Source organism: Amblyomma maculatum, chromosome 11 (assembly GCF_055883805.1).
Source record: "Amblyomma maculatum isolate TAMU_Amacu chromosome 11, ASM5588380v1, whole genome shotgun sequence".
NCBI lineage: Eukaryota > Metazoa > Arthropoda > Arachnida > Ixodida > Ixodidae > Amblyomma > Amblyomma maculatum.
The window spans coordinates 96763274-96788314 of record NC_139354.1 but is presented as its reverse complement, the minus strand read 5'-3'; the positions used below and the strand labels follow the sequence as shown (position 1 = coordinate 96788314).

The 25041-nt window shown below is 43.3% G+C and overlaps 1 protein-coding gene across 6 annotated transcripts in view; it reads right to left on the bottom strand.

The window, feature by feature from the left end:
• Positions 1-2383: 2383 nt before the first annotated feature.
• Positions 2384-25041, bottom strand: part of LOC146174449 (uncharacterized) — a 56633-nt gene continuing 33975 nt past the window's right edge. For 4 of the 6 annotated variants that reach the window (XR_014701753.1, XR_014701751.1, XR_014701752.1 and 1 more), the window contains 4 exons: positions 20351-20402; positions 5305-5444; positions 4284-4335; positions 2384-2591 (listed from right to left, as the gene is read on the bottom strand). Coding sequence is in view for 3 of the 6 variants with exons in the window: in XM_084583424.1 (XP_084439550.1) it covers positions 2587-2591; positions 4284-4335; positions 5305-5418 (171 nt within the window). In the remaining 3 variants the exon portion in view is untranslated. Of the gene's footprint in view, positions 2592-4245; positions 4336-5304; positions 5445-20350; positions 20403-25041 lie in introns of all 6 variants that reach the window. The other 2 variants (XM_084583422.1, XM_084583423.1) reach the window with 2 other exon arrangements.

Below are 25041 nucleotides of genomic sequence, written 5' to 3'. Positions count from 1 at the left end.
GCTCTCGGATGGAAATCAAATGGAATGCGGATTGACATCAGTCGGTGACACGATTTTGTGTCTACCAAAATGAACATTATGCGGTCACATTCTGCCGCCCAAATCCTATGACGTGATCTGCTCATGCCACTCAATAGACACTCAGTGCGTTAAGGATAAAATATAAATATACGATTTCATCACAAATCTGTCCTCTGTAAAAAGCGTTAAAGACTAGGAGTTTTGTCATGGTAGCTATTAGGCGCGCGTATTATTAAGCTATTTTATTTCTTTCTTCAAGCCAAAAGATCACAAAACTGCGTAGAACTACGCACGAGCCTAAAAAATTGATTGCTACATTGAAAATTCCTCCACAATTTATATTACATAATTACGAGGACATAAACTTAGCTATCTTCTACCCTTAGCCTCTTCATGCTCTAACATTTCTCTGTGCACCTTTTCTGCATTCATGAATATCTTGCTGCTCACTGTCACCTCACGCATGCTAGCGAGTTTCTTAGATATGCCAGCATAAATGAAATTTGCCGTTTTACGTTTTCTACTAATGTAATATGCTGTTGGCTGAAGGCGTTACCTTACTAGGTAACTTCTGACCGCTAAGGCAAGGTTCGAGAGGGCAGTCTGTCAATCGAGCGACGTTAAGTGGGCTTTACTGATAATTGCATAAGTGCCTTGACAGTCCCATGAGATTTCATAAAAGGCAGCTCTCTAATCTTCTATTTGTGCTTTGTATATCTCGAATTTTTCTTACAAGTCTTGGAAAAGTCTTATTACTTGCAACTAAGCGTTACCCAATCAGAAGCTCACGTTGTATTGTTAAAATACGCGTGTGGTCATGATAGGAGAATCTGTGGGATCCATGAAGGAAAGAAGCCAACAGTCGGCGAGGCCAAGGAAAGCACTGAGAATTGTACTTTGTCTTTTTTATATTTTTAATTGATATTGACATAAATTAGTAATGTTAGGGGAAAGATAAAAAAAACAAAGTAGAAGGAAAAACAATGCGCCGATGGTGGGAAACGAACCCACGACCTCCGAATATTGCGTCCGATGCTCTTCTAACTGAGCTACATCGGCCGCTGTCCGCCCTGCTACTTTCTTGGGTATTAATGTTGTCTGTATACGAACCTTTACAGTGTTCCCAGCGCCATCATCAAGTGTAGCGATGGACGTGGAACGCCCTGTGTTACCGCCAGCGACACGTAGAACGTGATCAAGAGCGAGGGCGAAAGCTGTGCTAGAAACCTCTAACGCTACCTACGGCTTTAAGACTGCCACAACCGAGACCCCCGTAAGCTACAAGCAGATAAATGAAGGGGAAATGAGGGTGCTCGGTATAATACATGAACGAAAGAAGCCAACAGTCGGCGAGGCCAAGGAAAGCATTGGGGATTGTACTTTGTCTTTTTTTAATTTTTACTTGATAATCATATGAATTAGTAATGTAATGTGTTTAGGGGAACACATTACATTACTAATTAATGTAATTATCAAGTAAAAATTAAAGAACAAAAGACAAAGTACAATCCCCAATGCTTTCTTTGTCCTCGCCGACTGTTGGCTTCTTTCCTTCATGTATTATAACGAGCACCCTCATTTCCCCTTCATCTCTTCGTGGGGTCCAGGCAGACGAATTTTCGGGCTGCGCTGTATGCGCTTGGCATGCGCAAGCTGCGTGACCCAACCCACTCGGAAATCACAGGACGTACCCCAGGAACGGAAAGGGAAATTCCGTGCCATTCCCCTCCCAAGGAGCACGCAACACAAGAGCAATCCATGAGGCGCCACGCAGGCCTCGACACTATAAGATGAACAGACTGCCCAAGGGCGAGGAACTCTTCATGGATGCAGGACGTCGCAGCGCCAGAACAGCACCACAGCAGCAGTCACTCGGCTAAGCCATATGTTGGAGCCAATGACTAAGCATTCAGTGACTCACCACTTCATCAAAGCATTGATCGCATTAGTAGGCAGCACACAGCGAATCTATACTCATTGTTATCGAGTTTGAACGACCTATAATATTTAAATGCGAAGCATGGGATCTCCACTCACGCGCTAGGAATCTTAGTCCAAGCCAGGCAACATGTTCGCAATACTAGACATGAATCATGTTCACTGGAATGTATTATGTAAATATTTCGGCTTATAATACGCCCACTGATATGTTAGGCGTTAGAAAACCAGTCGCGGAAGAAAAAAAACCATTGCAGGGCAAGAAGTGCGCTGAATGGATACTGTAAAAATCTATGCGCAGGTGTGGGTAGTCACAGCTCGCGTGCAGGACTGCCTGTTTCCAAATAAATTGCAGGCGTAACAACTTATAGCGAGTAGGAGAATAACGTTGTAACATCTGCCGCCGGCTACTAGTTAGCTTAAGAATGTTTACCGAATAATTTTATTCAGCGGCTGTACACTCTATTACGGACTATTCCGCTTGGCAATCCTCTGTTTTTTGTGAACGCTGCTTCGTACGCTGGAGGAGGTGGGAGAACAGAATCAAGGCACATCCCGATGGTTGGGTCACTCGTCTCCCGGAAACACTGACATCCCGGTGGGCAGCGGTGTTGTTGGAGACGTGGATCACACTGAGAAGACAGGAAACGACAAAACATTGTGCTTATTTGAAGGTCTTGCACACATAGTTTCTTTGGGAGCCGCTTGAGCGACTCGGGAAAACACACTGCAAAACACATGAAAAGAAAAACGCATTTCGTCATATTTGAAAACACTGGCTTAAGATGCAAACTTATAAAACAAATATATTTGCTAACTAATGGTTGTGAGAGTGAGCTTTTTATAGCTGATGCAACATAAGGGAACAAACTACACTGTCCGATAATAAATTTATTGTGTTATGTTCTAACCTGATCTCTCCTGGAGCGATGGTATGAAAATTATATAGAGATAGGAATAACGCTGGCTGCTTGCCGAATGCATGTTTCCGTCTTTTTGTGATCATCGGCAAAAGTGGATCAGTGTCCAAGCTGCTGTCTGCTCTGTGGCAGTCTTTACATGGTCTTAGGCTCTCGCATTTCAAGCCGATTAGTGGCCTGCTGAGATGCGGCCGGAGTTTTAAGTGGACTAAAGGGGATTAAACGAAACCAAAACGCCGCCCTGTGTTTACGTGCCATTGCATGTTCAGGATTGCCAGATAGGTGAAGTGAATCGTGGAGCCTTCGACTGGTCTTTCCTCACAGCCTCTGCGGTTTCTTGATGTTCTCTTTCAAACAAAAGCACTATAAGTTCTCCATAACAACGTACCTTCCAGCAATGTGGCTGGTTTGCCTGCGTCCAATACGACTATGGGGAATGTGGCCACAGTAGGGCTATTTCCCCCGTTCATACTTTTCTTCTGTGTGAATACATATGCATGTTTTTCATACCTAAGTGGGTGGCCCTGATATGAAACGGAAAACTGCATCACTGCATAGTTTCTTTTGGTTAAGTAAGCACATCGGCTGTGTGTTCTTTGTAACTAGAATCGCAGCTTTGTTTGCAAACCTTCCATTGAAATTCATCGTCACACATTGTGGCGATGTCAACCATGGAACCTCATCATCCTAGGAGAGAAGTTTCGAAGTATTGTTAGAATTCTCCAGAAAATAAAAATGCCGTGAGGCGGCCAGTTTTAAAGGTAGGCGAAAATCAAAGCGCATGCATGCTGTGCGATTTTATGCACCTTTAAGAATTCCATGTGATCGATATTTTTGAAGCCTCCACTACGGCCTCTCTCATAACCTGAGTTTATTTGGAATGGCAATCCCCATATATTAAACTAAAATTTTTGGCTTCAAATCATGCAATGTCTAGTTTCTAGATTACACATAAATAATAAAGGCAAGTATTTAGAGAGCAATGACTGGATGAGTGGCGAAGTGTATTTAATCAAACCAGTACTCCAAAGGGGAGTTGCGGGTGGGTTTCGTGAGAGGGTAGACTTATAATTTTATGACTGTGATTATGATGGTCACGAATTATTATAATTTTAGGCGCCCTTTAACTTTTATTTGGGTTTAAATCTCTAACTTCTACTCTGGCCTGTTGAAACGTTCATGGAAACATAAGGACGAGTATTATGGTGGACATTTCTAAAAGGCTTAGTTGTAGGCTTCGCGCATCGGTCCCATAGAGAAACATTTGGAAACAGTTTTTGTCATAAATATTTCATATCGCTAAGAACAAGGGCGGGAACATTTCACGTCCTTCCAACGGCTTCACTATGGTAAAAGGCAACTGTACCACTTATAAGGAAGCGCCATAAAAACGTTTTGCCTTACGACTTTCAGGCACCGTAGATGATTTCTTGCGTGAACAGGCCAGCTTAATGCCCTACAGTAGAAACAGTGAAATGAGTAAATGCAAAAAGTAATAGTAACCTGAATTCTTTTTTGAACACACACAAAGCACGCACTCGCATTATATTGTATACCGAATACTTTGCAGAGGGAATAAATAAGCAGAACTCTGAAACCAGGCATGTGAAATGCAAGGTTTAGGGGCCACGCACATGAATACGGGCTACTATGGACGCCGAAATTTAAAAATGTAAATACATCAAAGGAACCACGATTTATCCTTTACACTGGCAAAGTTCAGTAAATGTGCACACATTGCATTGCGCCTGGAAGGAAACACCCAATGCGTAGGCGACACCACATCCTTTCTTACTACTCGCGAATGCCACAGACAGTTCGATCGACAGCCATTGAACGCCGGTTTCGCAGAATGCATGCAAAATCTGTATATGAAGCAATGGCTCACACTCCTATCTGTGATGGTGTGGGCGTGTGAAAATGAAAGGTTTAGGAAAACGAATGTAGAAAAATTGATGTAATTTTGGAATGTTTGAAAAAAAAAATCAAATTATGGCAAAGCAAAAAGACGGAAAAGCTGTAGAAGGGACAAAATAAGCTATAAACAGCGACATTCAAGGGTAAATAAAGATCACAATATAATATATAAAAGAACCACATTTGCTTCTTAAAGAAAAATAAATATATCTAAGCCATTATCAACATCAGCAAAGCATAGCGGCAGTTGGCAGCTAAAACAACCTTTGCTGTATTGATTTGGGTAAACAGTGAATGGCATGACACTTCTAGGTTTCTAACTAGGGCTGTTGTCTTCAAGTGGTCCTCACACGATTCGAGATTATATTGACTATTATTGGAATTGATTGCTGCGGCAAATATATTTCTCTATAAGAAAGACGTTTTGTAGCATAAGTTATTCCAGCGCTTCCACAAATTTATCATTCAACTCTGCTTAAATCAGTTATTCCACCCAAGTCACACTCACCTGTTTAACTTGGGCACAGAGCTGTATCCAGCAGGCAGCGGAAGAGACGGGTCGAGACACGCTCCCATCTTTGACTGACTTGTTTCCGCAAAGCACTCGCATCCAACCGGGCATTTATTCTGCCTTGAGAATGGGTTGCACTGAGGAGATTGAAATAGAAAATTATGTAAACATGAATATTTACATCCAATTCAATATCTTGTTTATTTAAGCTGTTGAAGTAGCCAATACAATATAAGTGGGAGCAAGAAAAGTGAATAAAAGATCAATATTACTAATTGTACTCTTAATAGCATTCACGTAAGATGATCTACAGCCTTGTTTTCCTTTATATGATCAAGGGGTATCACTTTTAAATCATATATGAGGCCGAAATGGAAAAGCTATGTATTTTCCTTTTCATAATACTTAACCATGCAGAACTGTGAGCGCTATAACTGAATTTGAAAGGTATGAATTTTGAGGAAACTTTTTGCAATATTTTACGACCAGTGTGCTTTTATATATAAATACAAATACAGGAACATCCGAGCAGAATCTGTGTTGTCCACACGTTCTTAAAATTTAAATGTAACAAGGATTCAGGCAGCGCAATTACTCTTTAATAATCAGCCGTTTTCTTCTTATAAAGATTGGTATGTAATTTTGGCACTTCTGGTTAAGGCTATCACGGTAATGCATAACGGCAAACACTATTTTGAGCAACTAACTCTTGCAAATATTCGCGTATGCCTTTTGTTTCATCACCAAATCCCAAATTGTTAGCTGCATTGACGAGAATATATTAAGATTAGTGTCCTTATGAAAACAAATTATCTGGAGGGTCTAACGCAATTTATTGTGGTTGCCTTGTGTGGTTGTCTTGGATGCATTCGATGTGAATATCGCATGGTAAAAACCAGTTTTCAATGAGTGCAAGAATTCCACCGACCTGATCCTGCGACTTTCTGTGCAGAACTCCCTGGGAAAGGAGTTATGGATCAAAGAAAAGCCACATATGAGCTCCTGCCACACTAGGCGGGCTTATGGTTGACCGATGGCACATACCAATCGGCGCAATCCTTTGTGAGTCGGAGAGAGTCTGAGTACGGCCTCTCAATGAAGGCGCACTTGGTGCGGCCCGTCGCGTCGCGCCTCAATGGCTGGGGAAGCGCGTATTGGAAGAAGTTACAGTTTCCGCCGTCATTCTCCGCGGGGGCGCCACCACTCCAGGATAAAGCGCCGCCGGCACGCCGGGCACGGACGAGCAGACGACGCGGAAGGAGCGCGCTGGCTGGGTTGGCGCGTGTTATCGTTTTGACTACTCAGCATAACCGCGTGGTTCGATAGTTCTGCATGCGCGGCATCGGTGCCTGTGTCAACAGCGTCCTAAGCGTATGCAGCACCATGGCAGGCAACTGCTGTGTGCCGCTGTGCACCCCGAAAGCAAGAAAAGATCGGTTACCATGAGTTCCCGTGCGATTCACAACGTCGAGCTGCATGGCTGCAAAACATATCTCGGGAGGGCTAGGATGGAAAAGGAAGCCGGTGGGAGCCGAGTGACGAGTCACTGGTGTACTCACTGCACTTCACAGATGACGATTACAGGAAGAACATAAAACTGAAGATCCTGCTTCCTTCAGCTGTCCCCTCCGTGTTCCCGAACTGCCCACATTACAAGCTAAGTTACTCACGCGGGCTCATGTTGAGCCAAACAATATTGAAAAAATTAATGTGCGTAGGTCAATAGCTTTATTTTCCCCACTTGTTATAGCTACACTTCATTTCCCCCTGGACAACCCCCCGTGTCATTCTGAAGCATGTGTGTTTCAAGATAGCTGCGCCACGATCACTTTTATGACGATGATATCAAAATGGTATGCCTTGTCCAACATCGCATAAGTGAAGCCATGGAGACACCAAGAGAAGCCGCTCTTTTTGTCAGATGACGAGCGACTCTCTTGGTTTGAGTTGGACTTTGCCATATCGAAGACATTCAGGTCCAAGGAGGCACGTCGAAGCAAAGGCTAACCAAACAAACGTACGAAGTGACAACCATGACAACCAGATCCACAGTGGCGCAAATTAAGGACCTTCTTGATCACATCAAGTATCTTACAACAATGTCTTCTGTGTGCCTTACTAGTGCATTGCATTTACCCGAATCTTATTTTCAGCTTCCGATACGCCCTAAAGCAGGCTCTGAAAGGGGGTCTATAGTATCGCTTTTTAGCAGCCTAAGGCAATTCAAAGGCGGGAACGACAAAGTTGACGCAAGGGCTGCAGTGTTCACCTCGGAGAAAATACTGAAGGTACCACTAGCAAAAAAAAAAAGAATATATCGACTGAGATTATACACATTTTGTCATGCTTTGTGCAGGTTGGCATCTTGCAAGCATCAGTCTGCAAATGCATCTATCAACAATAGGCAGCCATAAAACTTGGCATTCGTGATTATGAAAGTACCTTGTCAACTGCCATATCACGTCTGCTGCGAGGGAGTTTTCGAGTCAGTTTGGATTCATTCATGTGTGGTGTGAACCAGCAGCTGACATAGAGTTAGCACCGAATGCATTCTTGGCTAGTTATCTTGCACGTCCATTTGAAGAAAAATTATACGAATAGTTTTACAGCATCTCATGAAACATTTTTATTTATTCTGTTTTCAGTGCCTGCCCATGTTTTCATTATTTATATATTACCAAAGTTTAAAAACTTCTAGTGCTTACTTTAGAGTGTCAATTATTTTATTTTATTAGCCCCCATCCATTTATTAACTTTGTGCCTTGTGATTCCTGCAAAACCCTTGACTTATCAAAATTCTTGATGATGGACGCCTAAGGTATCTGAAAATCACCATGCACCTTTGTTAGCAAGGTGATGAAGTGACCGCAGGTCATAAGAAGCAGCAAGCTATGCCACATGTTAGTTTCATCCATTCTTCCCTATTTTGTGCAATTTCCGAAATTGATTTGCGTAAGAGAAGACCGCAGTCACACTAAGGACCTAACCAAACTAACGCGACCACTGCTGACCAACTGGACAGGCAACATCAATTAGACAGTGGAAAAAATCACGCTTGCACGTAAACCTTTTTCGAGAAACGTTCTTCGCTTGTAAAATAAGCTTGCGTGTCTTCTGTGCATCACGCGGCTTCATAATCAAACGAGAAAAAAATTGCCTGAGCCTGCGGGCGTGTCGTTGAACTGGCTGTCTTGTGTTGTTTCTTTTGCAACAGTTTGTGTTAGCTAGTATGTTTAGGTGGTGGTACCCACTTGAATATTATTTCCAGTGAAAAGGGAGGAACAGGCTGAACAATAATAATGTTGAACGCTACGTCCTGAATTGTAAGTTTCCAGAAAAGTGCACGCTGAATAAATGGCCCCAGTCCATGTCCCGATTTCATGATTGCAATATCTAATACGTTATTACAGTGGTTGAAACGCAACTAAATGGGTGCGCACTCAGCGAAGCACACGACTGCCTCGTTCTTGTTGTAAACGGAAGACCACGAATGACTTGGAAAACACCCCTCCGCGAACACCTTTTTTTGTACCACTTTGAACCCATTCGAGATGAAACAAGCAGTCGATTCCTTTCGCATGCGCCTTCTCGCCCATCTTCGGCATTGAGTCTGTTTTTGAGATGAAATCTCCAATTTCAACAGGCCCTCTTACGAATCATGAATACCTTCTTCAGCAAACGGAAGAACCGGAAATGGACATGGAAAAGTCATAACGGAGAGACTAAAAATGAAATCGACTTCATAATGTGTTCAACCCCCGCCATTGTGCAGGATGTAGAGGTAATCGGGAAAGTGCGATGCAGTGACCACCGGATGGTGAGGTCCCGAATTAGCCTAAATCTGAAGAAGGAACGCAATAGATTAGTAAGAAAGAAACCCATCAACGAATTAGCGGTGAGGGGGAGGGCAGGAGAGGTCAGGATCTCGCTACAGAATAGGTATTCAGCTTTAACTGAGGATGGCGACATTACCCTAGAGGCAAGGAACAATAATTTCAGAAATATCATTACTGAGTGCGCGGTAGAGATAGGCGGTAGGATAGTTAGAGAGGATACCGGTAAGCTGTCTAAGGAGACGAAAGATTTGATTAAGAAACGCCAGAGTATGAAAGCTTCCAATCCAACAGACCAGATCGAATTGGCCGAGATATCAAAGCTAATCAATAAGCGCAAGGTGGCCGATATAAGGAAGTATAACATGGACAAAATTGAGCATGCTGTAAAAAAACGGGGGAAGTCTTAAAGCGGTAAAGAAGAAATTGGGCATAGGCAAAAACCAGATGTATGCGATACGGGACAAGGCGGGCAACGTCATCACTAATGTGAACAAGATACAAAGTAGTCAGGACCGTAATGAGATTGGCGGTAGGAAAAAACAGTCAGACGTTCCACCAGTGACGAAGGACGAGGTCAAGAAAGCCCTAGAAACTATGAAAAGAGGGAAATCAGCTGGAGAGGATCAGATAACTACAGATTTGTTGAAGGACGGGGGGGATATCGCGCTAGAAAAACTGGCCACCCTGTATACGCAGTGCCTGGTGTCATCGACGGTACCGGAACCATGGAAGAACGCAAATATTATCCTCATTCACAAGAAAGGGGACTCTAAGGCCCTTAAAAATTACAGACCAATCAGCTTACTGTCTGTTACGTATAAGGTATTTACTAAGGTAATCACTAATAGAATCAGGACAACCTTAGACTGCAATCAAGCAAAGGATCAAGCAGGGTTTCGGAAACGGTACTCTACTATCGATCATATTCATACCATCAATCAGGTGATAGAAAAATGCTCGGAATATAACCAGCCCTTATACATAGCATTCATTGATTACGAAAAAGCATTTGACTCAGTTGAAACCTCGGCGGTGATGCAGGCATTGCAAAATCAGGGGGTAGACGAGCCGTATGTGAAAGTGCTGGAAGATATATATAGTGGCTGCACAGCAATCATAGTTCTGCATAAAGAAAGTAACAAAATTCCCATAAAGAAAGGTGTTAGGCAAGGAGACACAATCTCCCCAGTACTATTCACAGCTTGTTTAGAGGAAGTATTCAGAGACTCGGAATGGGAGCAGTTAGGGATAAGGGTAGATGGAGAATACCTCAGTAATCTGCGATTTGCTGATGACATTGCCTTACTAAGCAACTCGGGGGATGAACTGCAAATAATGATTGATGACCTAGACAGAAAAAGTAGAAAGGTAGGCTTGAAAATCAATATGCAGAAGACTAAGGTAATGTTCAACAGCCTCGGGAAGGAACAGCAGTTTACATTAGGTAGCGAAATACTGGAAGTAGTAGGCGAATATGTCTACTTAGGACAGGTAGTAACCGCAGATCCGGACCATGAAAGGGAAATAACAAGAAGAATAAGATTGGGATGGAGCGCATTTGGCAAGCACTCGCAGATTATGACTAGCAGCTTACCGGTATCGCTCAAGAGGAAAGTATACAACAGTTGCATCTTGCCTGTACTCACCTATGAGGCTGAAACGTGGAGGCTAACCAAGAGTGTTCTACTTAAGTTGAGGACAACCCAGAGGGCTATGGAACGAAAAATGGTAGGGGTAACATTAAGAGATACAAAAGCGTGCAGAGTGGGTCAGAGAAATAACTCAAGTTACCGACATTCTAGTGGAAATTAAGAAGAAGAAATGGACATGGGCAGGACATGTAGTGCGAAGAGAGGATAACCGATGGTCGCTGAGGGTAACAAACTGGATTCCAAGGGAAGGAAAGCGTAGCAGGGGGCGGCAGAAAGTTAGGTAGGCGGATGAGATTAAGAAGTTCGCAGGGGTCAAGTGGATGCAGCTAGCACATAACCGGGATAAGTGGAGAAATATGGGAGAGGCCTTCGCCCTGCAGTGGGTATAATCAGGCTGGTAATGATGATGATGATGTTATCTCGAGAAAGTCGAAGCTCGGTTGCTCCACGGCGGCATAAGGTTCACCGCTTGGGTTACACGACGTAGCATAGGAAAGAAGCGGTCCCTTAAGGTGTGGTGCATCTCCCCACTGGGCTTGCGCTGCGATTAGGAATTTTTTGTCCCTTTCGTTGATACCCTTGAGCGTAAACTTGCTGGCCGCACTGCATACGGAGCCGAAGTAGTCGTCGCAGGGCTTCGCTTCTCGGGCACCCCTGGTCGCATCCGCCAAAGCGTCGCATGCCTTGCTTCTACAGTAATAGGCGTTTTTGAATTCTGATATAAACTTGACGTAGAACACAGTTGGCAGGCAGCTGTCCTTGAGGCAACCGGCACCACCGTTCGAGACGCCTGGCTGTTCGAGCTGCGCTGTCTTGCCTCTGCTCTGATGACTTGCCTCTATCACCTTATCAATAGCAAACTTGCACATAGCATCACATATTGTGTGAAACGCCGCTTATAATCCTAAATTGAGCAAGCGCCGACCACGCAGACGCCGAAACGAAAGCACAGCCACGCCCGCTGCGCGCAGCTCTCCGCCCGGACTCGGATGGATGGATGGAATATAGGAGCGTCCCCTTTGAAACGGGGTGGTAGCAGTAGCTGCCATGCTCATTTTTCTCCCTATATCTTAATTATTGATTCAGAATGGTTAACTAAACCATCATTCTATTTATTAAATTTTGTTCCTACATTACTAACATTATGTCACTTCTCTGCTTTTAAGCCGCCAATCTTCCAGTCGTTTTTTTGCTATTTTCCACCGCCGGTTTATTCACCTGGCCACTGTTATCTCTAAACCCCAGTGCTTCAGGAACAGTGATTGCGCCTGCACCAACTTCCGGATGGATACCATTACATTCGAGTATAATATGATCAATTGTTTCAGTGGAGTTTCCACATCCAGCACATGCGTCATCTCCATTGTTAAATTTCTTTTCGTAGCTGCCTGTTCTAAGGCACCCTGATCTAGCTTCAAAACGTAGGGCACTGCCTCTTGAGTTATCAAACAAATCTTCCTTCCAGATCTGCATTTTCCACTTTCGGTATAATTCCGCACTCTGTTTCTTTTCCACCGAATTTATGCAATTTTTACCTTCTGTGTTTTTCACCTGTTGCTTAATGCTCTTTATTTCTCCGTCCTTATTATTAGCATACTTACTGGTTAGTTTCTTACTTCTTTTACTCTATTGTGAGTCAACGCTTTTTAGGTACAGGTATTTAAATACTTTAGCTGCCCATCTGTAACTGTCCAATTTCCTCAGGCGTTCCTCATATAATATTTTACTCTGAGCTTCCCGTACTTCGAAAGATGCCCAGCCCATACCTCTCTGTACCGCCTCGTTTGTAGTTTTGCCGTGGGGACCTAGTGCTAATCGTCCAACGGATCTGTGATTTGTTTCTAATGTCGACTGTACCTCTGACTTTAGGCACAAAACCGCATTTCCGAAAGTAAGTCCGGGCACCATAATTCCTTTCCAAATACCTCTCAAAACCTCCTACCTATTGTATCCCCAAAATGCCTTATGCTTCATTATCTCGGCATTCCTTCGCCCTTTGGCCTTAAGTGATTGCTCATGCTTTCCAATGTACGCCAATCATTCGTTCAGCCATACCCCCAGATATTTATATTCTGCTACTCTAGGTATTTCAAGGCCTTGTATTTTAAGACCCTGATCAGTTGAGCCGTTGAAAATCATCAGACCCGAATTAACTCCTCTGAAACTGAAGCCTAGAGCGTCCCCTTCGTCTCCGCAGTACTTAACTTTGCAATTCTTCCAGACTCGCAGCTAGCAGCACAATATCGTCTGCATACATCAAACCGGGGAGGCGCTGCTCTACCGTCTTTCCACCTAATCTATATGACAGGTTAAAACCTAGGTTACTGTCTTGTATCCTCCGTTCCAGGTTTATCATATAAAGCATGAACAGCACCGGTGATAGAGGACAGCCTTGTCTTAATCCTTTGCATACTTTGACATCCTCCGTACTTCTTATCCCTTCTCACGTAATTTCTACTTTGTTATCTAGGTATATTTCCTGTAGGCACTATTATCTCATAACCGATACCTTCTTTTTTTAATATGTTCCACAGGAGTTCCCTGCTTACGTTGTCGTATACGCCCCGTTTATGTCCAGGAAGGCCAAATACAAAGGTCTATTTTCCACTCTATATATTTCGATGCATTAGGTAAGCATGAACAGGCTATCATCTAAGCGCCTACCATTTCTAAAGCCGTTCTGAAGTTCTCCGAGCATCTTGTTACTTTCAACCCATGCTTGCACCTTTAATTTCACCACCTGCATGGCTAACCTGTAACAGACATAACAGATGTTATGGTAATCGGCCTGTAGGATTTTATGTGCATCCTGTCTCCTTTCCCTTTATAAATCAAATTCATTTTACTCTGCCGCCAGCTGTCCGGAATTTGCGTATTCGTTTTGACTGTTTCCAGAGCTTTTAACAACGTTTCCTTTTTTTTTAGACCGAGTTCATTAATCAGCTTGATCGGAATTTCATCTATTCCTGTAGATGTGGTTTTAGGGATATTTTTTTCTGCCTATTTCCAGTTTAGATTGGTCAGTTCTAAGCTGCTTTGTATTCTGCTACCTTGTGTTGCTTCCTGATTTGCGGAGATTACCCTATCGTCGCTCTAAAATGACTCGGCTATAACTGATGTAATGTAGTTCACTGCATTATGTCCCTTTAAACAATTTCCCTCGTTATCTTGAATCCGATCCTGCTTTCTTCGATTATTCTTCCCTGGGCAGCTTATATGGTTTCAGAATTTTTCTTGCTAAGCCTCTAGAGGCATCGTCAGCCATCCAGCGATCGGTGGACTGTCTTATTTTACTTTGAACGAGGGCCTGCACTTGAAGTTTCTTTTGTCGATATATTCCCATTTTTGGTCCGTTTCCTCCTGAGATAGCTGTGCTTTCTTTGCCATTCGGTGTTCCCTTGAAGCAGCCCGTCGTTGTTCAATAGCTTCCCTGATTTCCTTATTCCACCAGCTCCGTGGCTTCCTCTTTCCATTCCAGTGGTTTGCTACTTTAGCCTCCTGAATTTTCCTCCTTATGAGTAGTTCTACCTGTTAATAATCCCAGTCTTCCATGGGGCTTTTCTCTATTGCTTCCTCTATGTCTGCTGCTATCTGCGCTAATTGATTGTCGTTTAATTTTGCGTTTACGTTTTGTCTAAGTTCCATTTCTCTTTTCATGAAGGGCCCCATCTGCAGAATAATACGTTTATGATCCCTTCCCACACTACACTCCCCTTCTTCGTCTATTTCCATTTTTGTGACCTTGCTATAAATTTCATGCGACATTAGACAATAGTCAATGGTCGTCTGCCTGTTGCGGAATTCCCACGTAATTTGGCCTTCACATTTTTTTTCTCTATTTACTATAACTAGGTCGTGTCCTTCACAGAAATCTAGCATTAGCTTGCCGTTACAATCCGTGTATCCATCCAGATCGTCGATGTGGCCGTTCATGTCCCTCAGTAGAATAATATTGGCCCCGTTTCCAAACTGGCTTATATCGTCACTTAGACATTCAACAAGATCCCTGTTTTCTTGCCTGCATTGATGACCTGTTCCTAAATAAACTACCCCTAGCCTTGTCCTTATGCCGCCCATTGTTCCTGAAACCCAGATATGTTCTTTACAAGATGATTTAATTCTTTGCCAATTTGTTCCCTGGTGTATCAACATACCTACCCCTCCACCCTTCTTTTCCGTTCTCGTTCTGTTCACCTTTCCCAGACGTAGCCTTCTATAAACGGCGGATCTTATAGATCCCTGAGATGAGTCTCGCAAAGAGCGTACACACCTATTTTGTCATCCTTCAACTGCTGTTCTATCTCTAGCCATTTCGCTCTTTTTCTACCTCCTTGCATGTTTATGTAGCTGATCCTAGTGTTAAATTTCTTTTTGTACTTTCCTTTCTCGACCTACTCTTTGCCATTTTGGGGGGCTCAGCCTCCATTATTACATTTTCCTCTGCTTCACTTCTAACTACCTCTGTGCACGGAGTCCTCGCGGACCCCCTAAAAAAGCTACAGCCCTGCCTGCCAGGTGCCAGCCGATCTCTGCTCCCACCCTTCTGTTAAAATGAATGCCATCTCGCTGAAAAGCCCTACCAAAACCTGCTTTATGTACCTCCCTGTTTACCTCAACCACTTCTAAACGCTTCTCCAGGCTTAACTTTTTTATGTCCTGATTAACTGTCACCACGTCCTTTTTCATCTTTCCGTTCAATTCTAGCGCCTGTTGTACTGTGCATACAACTATCTGCGTCTGCTGTGCTATCTCCCTGATCTCGTCAACTCCCTTAGCAAAACTTTCCACCACTCCTGAAGCGTCACCATTTAGGACATCGTTTAGCCCCGCGGCTACTATTACCATACGGCGCTCTCCGGAATTCTTCAACAGCCTAATTTTACTCTCTTATAGCACTGCCCTCATTGTTCTCCCTGGGTAGGCTTCAACCAACACTCTCTTATCACCCCTTACACGTTCCAAGATATCTCGCTTGCACCTGTTCATGTTAGAATCTCCGGCGATAAGCACCTGGGCCTTCTCTCTCCCTCTCCCAACCGTTGGCTCCTGCTTTCGGTTATCTGTGTCCTTGTCTCTGGGATTTTCATTCTTCCTTACTTCATTTTTTTTCTGGCGTCTTTGCTGCTTCTAAATAACTCTGACGGTTCGGATCCGCCCGACCTACTTTGCTTATGCCTTCCATGTCAGTGCTGGCCCCAGCCACGTGGCCCGCATTGAAATGTTCGTCTTCGTTGGTTCCAAGGATAAAGTCGCCCCCTTTTTTTTTTCAATTTGAGTAAGCTGCCCAAGCAGTTTCTGATTTTCCGCTCTTAACAAACGTACTTATTTTCTAAATCATCCACACTAGACACTAAACTGCCCCTTTCTTGACCAAATCTATCTAGACGCGCACTCAGTACGCAACACCGACCCAAAAAGTCGCTGCCTTCCGCTTCACCTACAGAGTCAAAACGCGTTTCCTTGAAATTAACCTGCGCCTCACACTGAGGACACTTTACCTTCTTTTGATTGCACATCTTAAGCGCTCATCGACTGAACTATATCTATTACGAATTCTCAGAATATACAAATTGCCAAAAGAAGACACAAGAAACGACTAGCAAACACGCGTTAAAAACCAATTCTGCGAATGCCAATAGCCTAGAAAAAAAATATTTATCTAAACAAGATAGCTAAATAATGAACGCCAAGAAAACCTAGCTGCCGGCACGAAAAACCAGGCCGCTAGGACCAAGAGCTAAAATCTATTCTTTAGGCTGCACCTAACCTAACTAGCTGAAAACAAAATAATGTTAATAAAAGAAAGAACTCATCTCTCATCTATTTGACGCTTCGGAAGCTTCCGCTGTCGCCAGTCCGTCCGTTTCCGGTAGCCACGTGCAATCGGAGGAGCGATGGAACCCGCTTCCGCACCACACGGCTGTCAACTGTCAACTGGACTCGTCCCGGAGCGGTGGCGCCGCAGCTTTGGCGATGAGAACTAGGCGCAATACGGCTCTCTTGGGCGACGCGACGGGCCGCACCCAAGTGCGCCTCCATTGAGCGGCCGTGGTCTGAGTATGTCACAGGGTAGGCGACAATGTCGAAAGCTGATTTATCGTGAGAGCACGTCCTTGAACCCCGTGACAGGATTGAGGTGAGGAGACCTGCTGCTGGAGGCAGTTGCTATTGCCTGAAGACACGTCCGAGTACTTGTTGATTACCAGTGCGTGCTAATTGCCAAACTTTGCGACAGTTCCGATTATTGAGTGCTTTGTGATATGCGTACATCTAGATGCCACAGGACCAGGTAAATGCACTAGGGGCCATTGAATGTCTAATCATTTTCAGCTTTCTTTTCTGGGTGTTGAATTGAGGCCGGAGTGTATTTCATGACGAGGCCTCAGTACCTTAGGCAGTGTGTAGGTGCGCTGGCAGTCCACTATTGCAGAAGGTTCAGATCACCTTATCGGGCTGGGAGCACTGGGAGATGATTTAATCCACAACTTCCAACGAATGCTAACAATTGAATTGAGCAAAACACCCGACAACAAGTACGTCGGGCTCCAAACATGAACTAGCAGCGTTCATATTGCTTCTAATCCTTTAGTAATTATGGCGTCAATTCTCCACATTTTTCATAAATAAATTTTTTACACATGGCTATTAAAAGAAAAGAAATGTGAAGAAGAGCTTTCCATGTATGTCATAATATTAACCGGCTGTTTACTGCAGAGGACGGAAAACTTAATTCATAATTGATGCTTCAGGCGCTCCCATATTCAAATTATTGTAAATAGATCGAAAGCGCAGCTTTTTCGGCTTGTTGGTGCTTGAACATAGCGATAGTGTAGCGGAAAACAGACAAGACACACGAGATGACCGAACAACGCGAGCGCTACTTCCAACAAAACTTTATTACACACATGCAGTGCATTTATGCGCCAAAGACAAGATATCACATGTGCTAACAGTATCATTGCCAGAGAAAAGACATTTTCTTATCACATAAACAAATCGACGGAGTGCTAACACATGTCTCTCCGGTAGCATTTGGCTTCCGTATAATGTATAATAAATGTATAAATGTAGCTTTGGCGAATAAATGTGGTGCATGTGTGTAATACAGTTTTGTTGGAAGTAGCGCTCGTGTTGTTCGGTCTTCTCGTGTGTCTTGTCTGTTTTGCGCTACAATATCGCTATGTAAAAAATAGGCTTTATGCAGAACTTAGACATACAAAATTTAAATGCGGTTTCAGAAATGGCTGTTTCAATTTTGAAAGCGGTGAAGATATATTTCCTGGGTAGCTCAATAAAATGTAACCGCCCGGCATATTGTTTGGAAAACTCTTGCGTTTTAGGGTCAACCTCACAGTGTAAAATTAAAACCATTCTTACTATATTACAGGTGAGATGGCATTCCATTCCATATGCCTTCAAAGATGCCAGAATACTGTGAATTAAGTAATGTTGGCAAAAGCGAATTAGCAACACCGGAGGCAAGAATAACAGAGTGCGATACTCAATGAATGGAAGTAGTGAGCAATCTCGTCTTTTTGAACTGCAAAAAACATTCACGCAATGTCTTCTCTGGGGAGCGCCAAATTCCGAATCGTACAATCAAACAGCAAGGCTGTTCTTAAGAAGGGTAAATGACACACTCGGAGGGTACCTCGTTTGGTAGCTCTTCAAAGATCACTGCAGATCAGCAAGAGGGCAACATTAACCCTTCCTTGAAGCTGACCAAAAGCAATTGCAAGCCTGATCGCATCATTTTTTGGTTTTTGTAGTTTAACGTTCCAACCGACATCAGCTGTAACGAACGCGGGAGAGGTTGGATAGCGAAATTTGAGCCCCTTAAGAGGGGATCTCTTGTTACAAAAGGTGCAAAGTTTGTCATGTTTTTTATAACCAATGTTTCTTATTAGTGCCATAAATTCTTCCCTGAAAATAGCATCTATTAAACCTCATAAAAATTCAGACACGCACTGTGAAATCTGAACACTGAAGACGTGAATGGTGAACATGAGGCGAACCCTTAAGCTCTGGGGTTGTGAGTATGACACGAGAGTGTTAGTGGCTACCATCACTAGGTTCGGCTTTCCGCACTTCCTTAAACCCTTAAAAACAGAAATCTTTATTGTGTGCCTCTATAAGCGCTACATTTAGGCGTCCGCTAATCGACTGTGCGCTATAGCCATCCTCGGAGGCCGCGTAGTCAGCGTAAAAGGCAGGCTGCCTGCCGTGGCTAGTAGTTGATGTGTGAAGCAACATTAAATGCTCAGTCCGCGTTTAAGGAGAGGTCAAAAAATTGGAGGTTAAGGTTGCTTACTACCTTGGGAAATTGGGATGGAGAAAGATTGTTTTAGCCAAGCTTTACGAAAATACATTTTTAGCTTAAGGGTGGCGTGTCTCTCTCGGGTCTAAGAATTTAGTGAACTGATTCAGTCCAATACTCCCATCTGTATGACGGCGCTTGAGTTGGAAACGCCCGCAAGTGCTGCTCTGTCTTGCTGTCTCGTAAAATCAAATACACATGGAGCACCACAAGCTCGCTGATATACGCTGCCATCTGCTGCCTGCCAAAGCCATTCTAGCGATCTTTCAATCACAACTCTGGAGCTGGCAATGGCGATGGTAGGTTTTGTTAAGAGCAGATCTCTATTAACGCAATCGCATTAAAATTAGAGGAAATTTAAATTTATTAAGCGTTGAGGGGTACGACCACATGAACATTCTGTGCTTTAGTCGTCGACAAACTACATCTTGAGGACATCCGTCAGTGCTAGCTATTTTCTCTTGTGTGGACTGCCTCCTAAGGCAGACATACAAGAAGCTGATTCAAGCCCCATTCCTCCTTTTGTATACAGTTTTCTGAAATGCCTTCTAGTAAGGCAGCGCGCTGTGAACTGCCGTTCACACTCCAGCTCTTTTCGTCCCGTCATGTGATCAGGAAACCTGACAACACCAAAATATGTCACACTACATTGCCTTATGACGCTACGCCGCCAGGCGGCCTGTCATGTTTGTCCATTGTCCATGCCAACAGCCTCCTTCCAGCGCACCAGCTAGCTCACCCAGGTCCTGCACGCTCACTACATCATCATCCCCGCTGTCTATTCAGCACTGAAATAATTTATTTCAGCATGTAATATCACCCCTTATGACCAAGTAATAAATTATTGAGTGCCTGCGCTGGTCACTTCTCGAAAGCAGAACGCTTTTTCATAGAGGACGCTGATATTTTATCACAAAAAAACTAAATGATGCATTTAACGTTGGGTCTTCATACTGTTGCATATATGAGGATTACTTTCTAGAACTGTGCAGTTACATTTATCACTCCACCCACACAGTTTTCTTAAAAACCTACGATATGATATAACGTATGTCTAAACTGTTAGTCGATTACTTTCCACAAGTACATTAAATACAGCGGAAAGTGGGCAAATTTTTTCCCGTGTGTCTTAGGGCATCAAAGGCAACCTCTAGAAGGAAATATATATGTAGTGTAAAGCTGTCTCCAGAGCAGTTTGCACCATTTTAAAATGATATGGGTGTAAATATCCATCTTACGACTTTTAGGCAACGCCAATGGTTCCTTGCCCTAATCGGCGCATTTCCAGCCCTGTAAGGGAAGAGACCAACATTTTTATAGCTTGCTGCTCTTATGGGCATAAGGGCAGCCCTTATGAATTATGAGAGAAAAACTGGGAAATATAATGATCATGAGTAGGTGATATCTATTGCAGCCTAGTGAACAAGAACCATGCGTGAAATCAAGATAAAGAATAACTTCTATTACAAAATTTTCGTCCTGTAGTGGCACACAGAAAAAAATTGAAATATTATGAAGCACATCATTTGAGACGGCAGATATATTGCAAATTTACAGCTTAACCACGAGGTAAATGTAATGATCATACACAATTTCCGTCCTGTAGTGGTACACAGAAAAATATTGAAATATTATAAAGCACATGACTTGAGATGGCAGATATATTGCGAATTTACAGCTTAACCACGAGATAAATGTAATGATCATCAGCAGGTGATCTCTATTGCAGCCCAGTGAACAAAAACCATGCGGGAAATCAAGATAAAAAACAGCGGTGAAAACTTCTATCACAAAAGTTTCGTCCTGTAGTGGCACACAGAAAAATATTGAAATATTATGAAGCACATGATTTGAGGCGGCAGGTATATTGCAAATTTACAGGAAAAATTTACAAATTTACAGGAGATAAGAACTAAAAACTTTAAAATTACTGTAGGTAATCAGAAGTGTGACTTCATGGAACCGAAGGCCAAATAAAACCCGGGGCGAAGTTCAGAAGTGCCGCATTGTGGACCCCGAAAATTTTTGTCGTACCGTACCAATCGGTCGGTAGCCAGATTCTACAGACCCTTCCTCAAATATTTAGTTAGCCGCAGCCACCACCTAATTACAATATAATACAAGCATTCCTTCAATCTTCGCTAAATCAAAGCATGCAACCATTTTTAAACGCCATCTTAATGTTCTGTCAATACTGTAAATAGATTCATTCTAGAAAAATGCAATGGCATCGGTTGGGCTAAGTTATTAAAAAAATATATGATTCACCCGAGAGCATCCATGAATATCGTCATCAAGTGTTGTTTGCTGAGGTAGTCATAATCCCATCTTGGAGTGCAAACCTTTGAGGCAAACGATGCCTAGAAAAGCCTACGGGGGCAGTCTACAATATAATCGCGTGTCTCTAAATTGGCGTCTGATAAATGTTCTCGGCGAATTGGATAGCACTGTTTTTTTTTCACACATCATTTTAGGAAAAAGAGGGCAAGGTTAGTCGACAAAGACCATTTCGCAACATTTTTTAACAAACAAATACGGTCTATGCTTGGAGATACCCGCGAAATCTAACGATAAATTTAAATGCTCTATCAAATGCAGATGTCAAAGTGCTGATTTTGGAATAACGCCTTAAAATGAATCTGCGTTATACCTTACGTATATTTTGAGCGATACCAACTGCTTGCCGGCGATGGCACTCAGTATAGCAAGAAGTGGTGTAGCAGCAGGCAGCATTGCTAGACGTCATTTACTGCGTATATATAAGCAATTTGAAGTGTTCTTTAAGGTCATCGAGTATGGTTGTGCATAAAGTATACCAAACCAATATTACTGAAATTACAGGAGGCAACTAACATAAATTATTGATGCCCAGCATATGATGTTTCGATAATGAGTCTAAAAACTTATTATAGGCAGATGTTACATCTATAGCCCTGCTCGTGAACTATTTTCGTAGGGCCTCCCATCACACAACTTGACTTAGGAAATGTTGAGAATTTTAATATATTTCAGCTTTGAAGTTCCTGCAATGTAGTGGAACAGTAACGTCGCGAGTAAAAGATACTAGCGCTCATCGCAGATCACCAGATCACCGAAATCATAACGCGTGTCGCTGCGTTTTACGAAGAAGCTGATAACCAGAGTAACGGGCAGTTCGCATTCCTCAGTATTAGGGAGGTTAAGCGAAATTTATTTTTGCTGACATAAAATAAACTAAAACAAACAATTGCTGGTCAAAGAACTGCGATAAAAAGAACTGTCACACGCAACTGTCGCATAAACGAGGAACGTATACGCTCGGGTGGTGACACGTATGAGAAAGTTTCTTCCTGCCGTCCTCCCTTGTGCTGCGAAAGTGATAACGCCCCGATAGGCATACCTGCGAACCGCAGTGCCCCATGGCGAGATGTCGCAGCTCTAGCTGCCAGTCATTTGTTCTAATATATTTTACTGCGACTGTTCCTACCTGAACAAATAATTTAAAAGTGGTGGACACCATAGCTGTCGATTTATATGGTGGATAGTCGTTACTAAATAATTCCAAAATGCATGCAGTTCTTTGCAAATATTCTTATTCTACTGTGCAATAATTAGGCGTATTATTAAGCAGCCATACATCGCCCAGCACGATCATCGTAAATCTCCTTATTGCCCAGTTATAGAAAATATTCAGTATCATGTTCATGTGGAGATGGTAACAAATGTTGCAAGAAATGTTTAGCTCTTTTGGTATCAGATTTCAAATATCAGCTTGACTGAGCACCCGATATATTTAAAGAACGCCTTACATGACAAATCTCTGCCAGTTAATAGTAATTACATTCTGTTTGTTTGCATTATTACTGGTACCAAAACTGATAAAGCATTATTTTATCTAATGCATACAACAAGTGTTTATTTTGCTATAAGGTCACTTTTTAAGCAGCGGATATAGTGAGCCGCGGAATATTTCAGCAAAACACACACACTCAGATAGAGACTAACGACACAGGACAAGCGCTCACGACCAATTGCTTTATTGCCAGAATGTAACACTTTATATACAGCGAGAAAAGCATAAAATGAGGAGGGGGGAAATGAGAACCAATATTGATAACTGAATTGACATAGAGTAGGCAGGTGCAGGTAAAAATAAGCAAAATTAAATTTTTTCTTTCAATGTTTTCTTTTTCTCATCAGTAGTGAGCACATTCCAGATTGTGAAATTCAGAGTAAAAAAGAATTACGGACGGGATGCTGATACCCTCACAGCCAGGCTTCCTTACTGTGATAGGCTTCTAAACAAACACGGGCAGCCTGGTCTGAACTTGTGCTGAGAATCTTTGTTCGATCAAACCCTGCCACGCATCATTGCAATTACTTACATGAGCAACTAAATGTGCATACCTGTCAAGTTTATTTAGCTTTTGAGCTTGTTCCTCTAATTGGTCATTGACGCAACGGCAGGTTTTCCCGACACAAAATTTCCACATGACATGGGAAGGGAATACAGGTAATCATTTCAGAGGAACACTTCACAAACGGCGTTTCGTGATTTTTGTTACATCCACGTTTTTTGCCATCACAGATGCGTGGACACAGCTTTGCCAGTTTGTTGAGAGCCAAGAAAAGGACAGCCACGCCAGGTCTGCATGCCACATTTTGGTGGGTAAGTTGATGCACAATATGCAGCAACTTACCGAGGAAGTAGTCGTACTATTCATATTGCGCGACAGCACTTGCACAAAACGTCTGTTCTATTACAGAACCAGCTGGCACACAGCGCGCGACGCTCCGAGCAGCAGTCAGCGATGATGATGATGATGATGGATCTATACAGATGAAAGAGGTGAAAGTTCACGCGTTGCACTCACACAAATCTTCCCCCCGACAAAAGAGCGGCCACCCTGGTCGCTGATTACAGGGATGAGGGACGATGGGCATAAGGCTTCATGCGCGAGACGTGGACGATCTCTTCGGGGCGACGACGTCGATCTGCGATGGTGTGCGAGGGAATGACGCGATAGTTCACCGGAGACGCTTGTTGGAGTACTGTATAGGGGCCAATGTAACGATGGAGGAACTCTCACACAGGCCAGGAATGCGGATTGGTGTCCACAGAACTTCATCACCGGGGTAAAAGGAGGGAGTTCGATGGCGTTGATCATACAGGGATTTGCGCTCTTGTTGAGCATCTTCAGTGTTCAAACGGGCAAGTTGGCGACACTGGGCCATACGTGTGGCAAACGCTTCGCCCAGAGATTCACACGTAGAGGGAGCAGAGAAGAAAGTAGTGTCGAATACTGTCGATGGTTGACGGCCATAAACTAAAAAGAAAGGGCTATAACAAGTAGTGCGCTGAACAGCGGAATTGTAGGCGTAGGTGACGAAAGGTAAAACTTTGTCCCAGTTCCGGTGATCAGGAGCGATATACATGGATATCATGTCGGACAAAGTGCGATGAAACCGCTCGATGAGTCCGTTGGTTTGAGGGTGGTAGCTAGAAGAAGTGTTATGGACGGTGTTGGCTTCGCGCAGTACTTCCTCAAGGACTTGAGAAAGAAATGTCTTTCCACGGTCGCTAATGAGAATATGAGGAGCACCATGACGCAAAATTATCGCACGCAGGAAAAAATCGGCGACTTCAGTGGCGGCACCGGAGCGAAGAGGTGCGGTTTCAGCGTACCGCGTTAGATGGTCGATGGCAGTGACAACAAAACGGTTGCCGTCTGACGTAAAAGATAGAGGACCAAACAAGTCAATGGCGACCGTGTCAAAAGGCACAGGTGGGTAAGGTACAGGTTGCAGTAGGCCAGCAGGAGGGGATGTTGAACGCTTTCGATGCTGGCAAGACGGACATGATGAAATGTATTTGGCGACGCTGGCAGAAAGCCCAAGCCAGAAGTAGCGGCTCTTGATACGGTCGTAAGTTTTAAAGTGGCCTAAATGT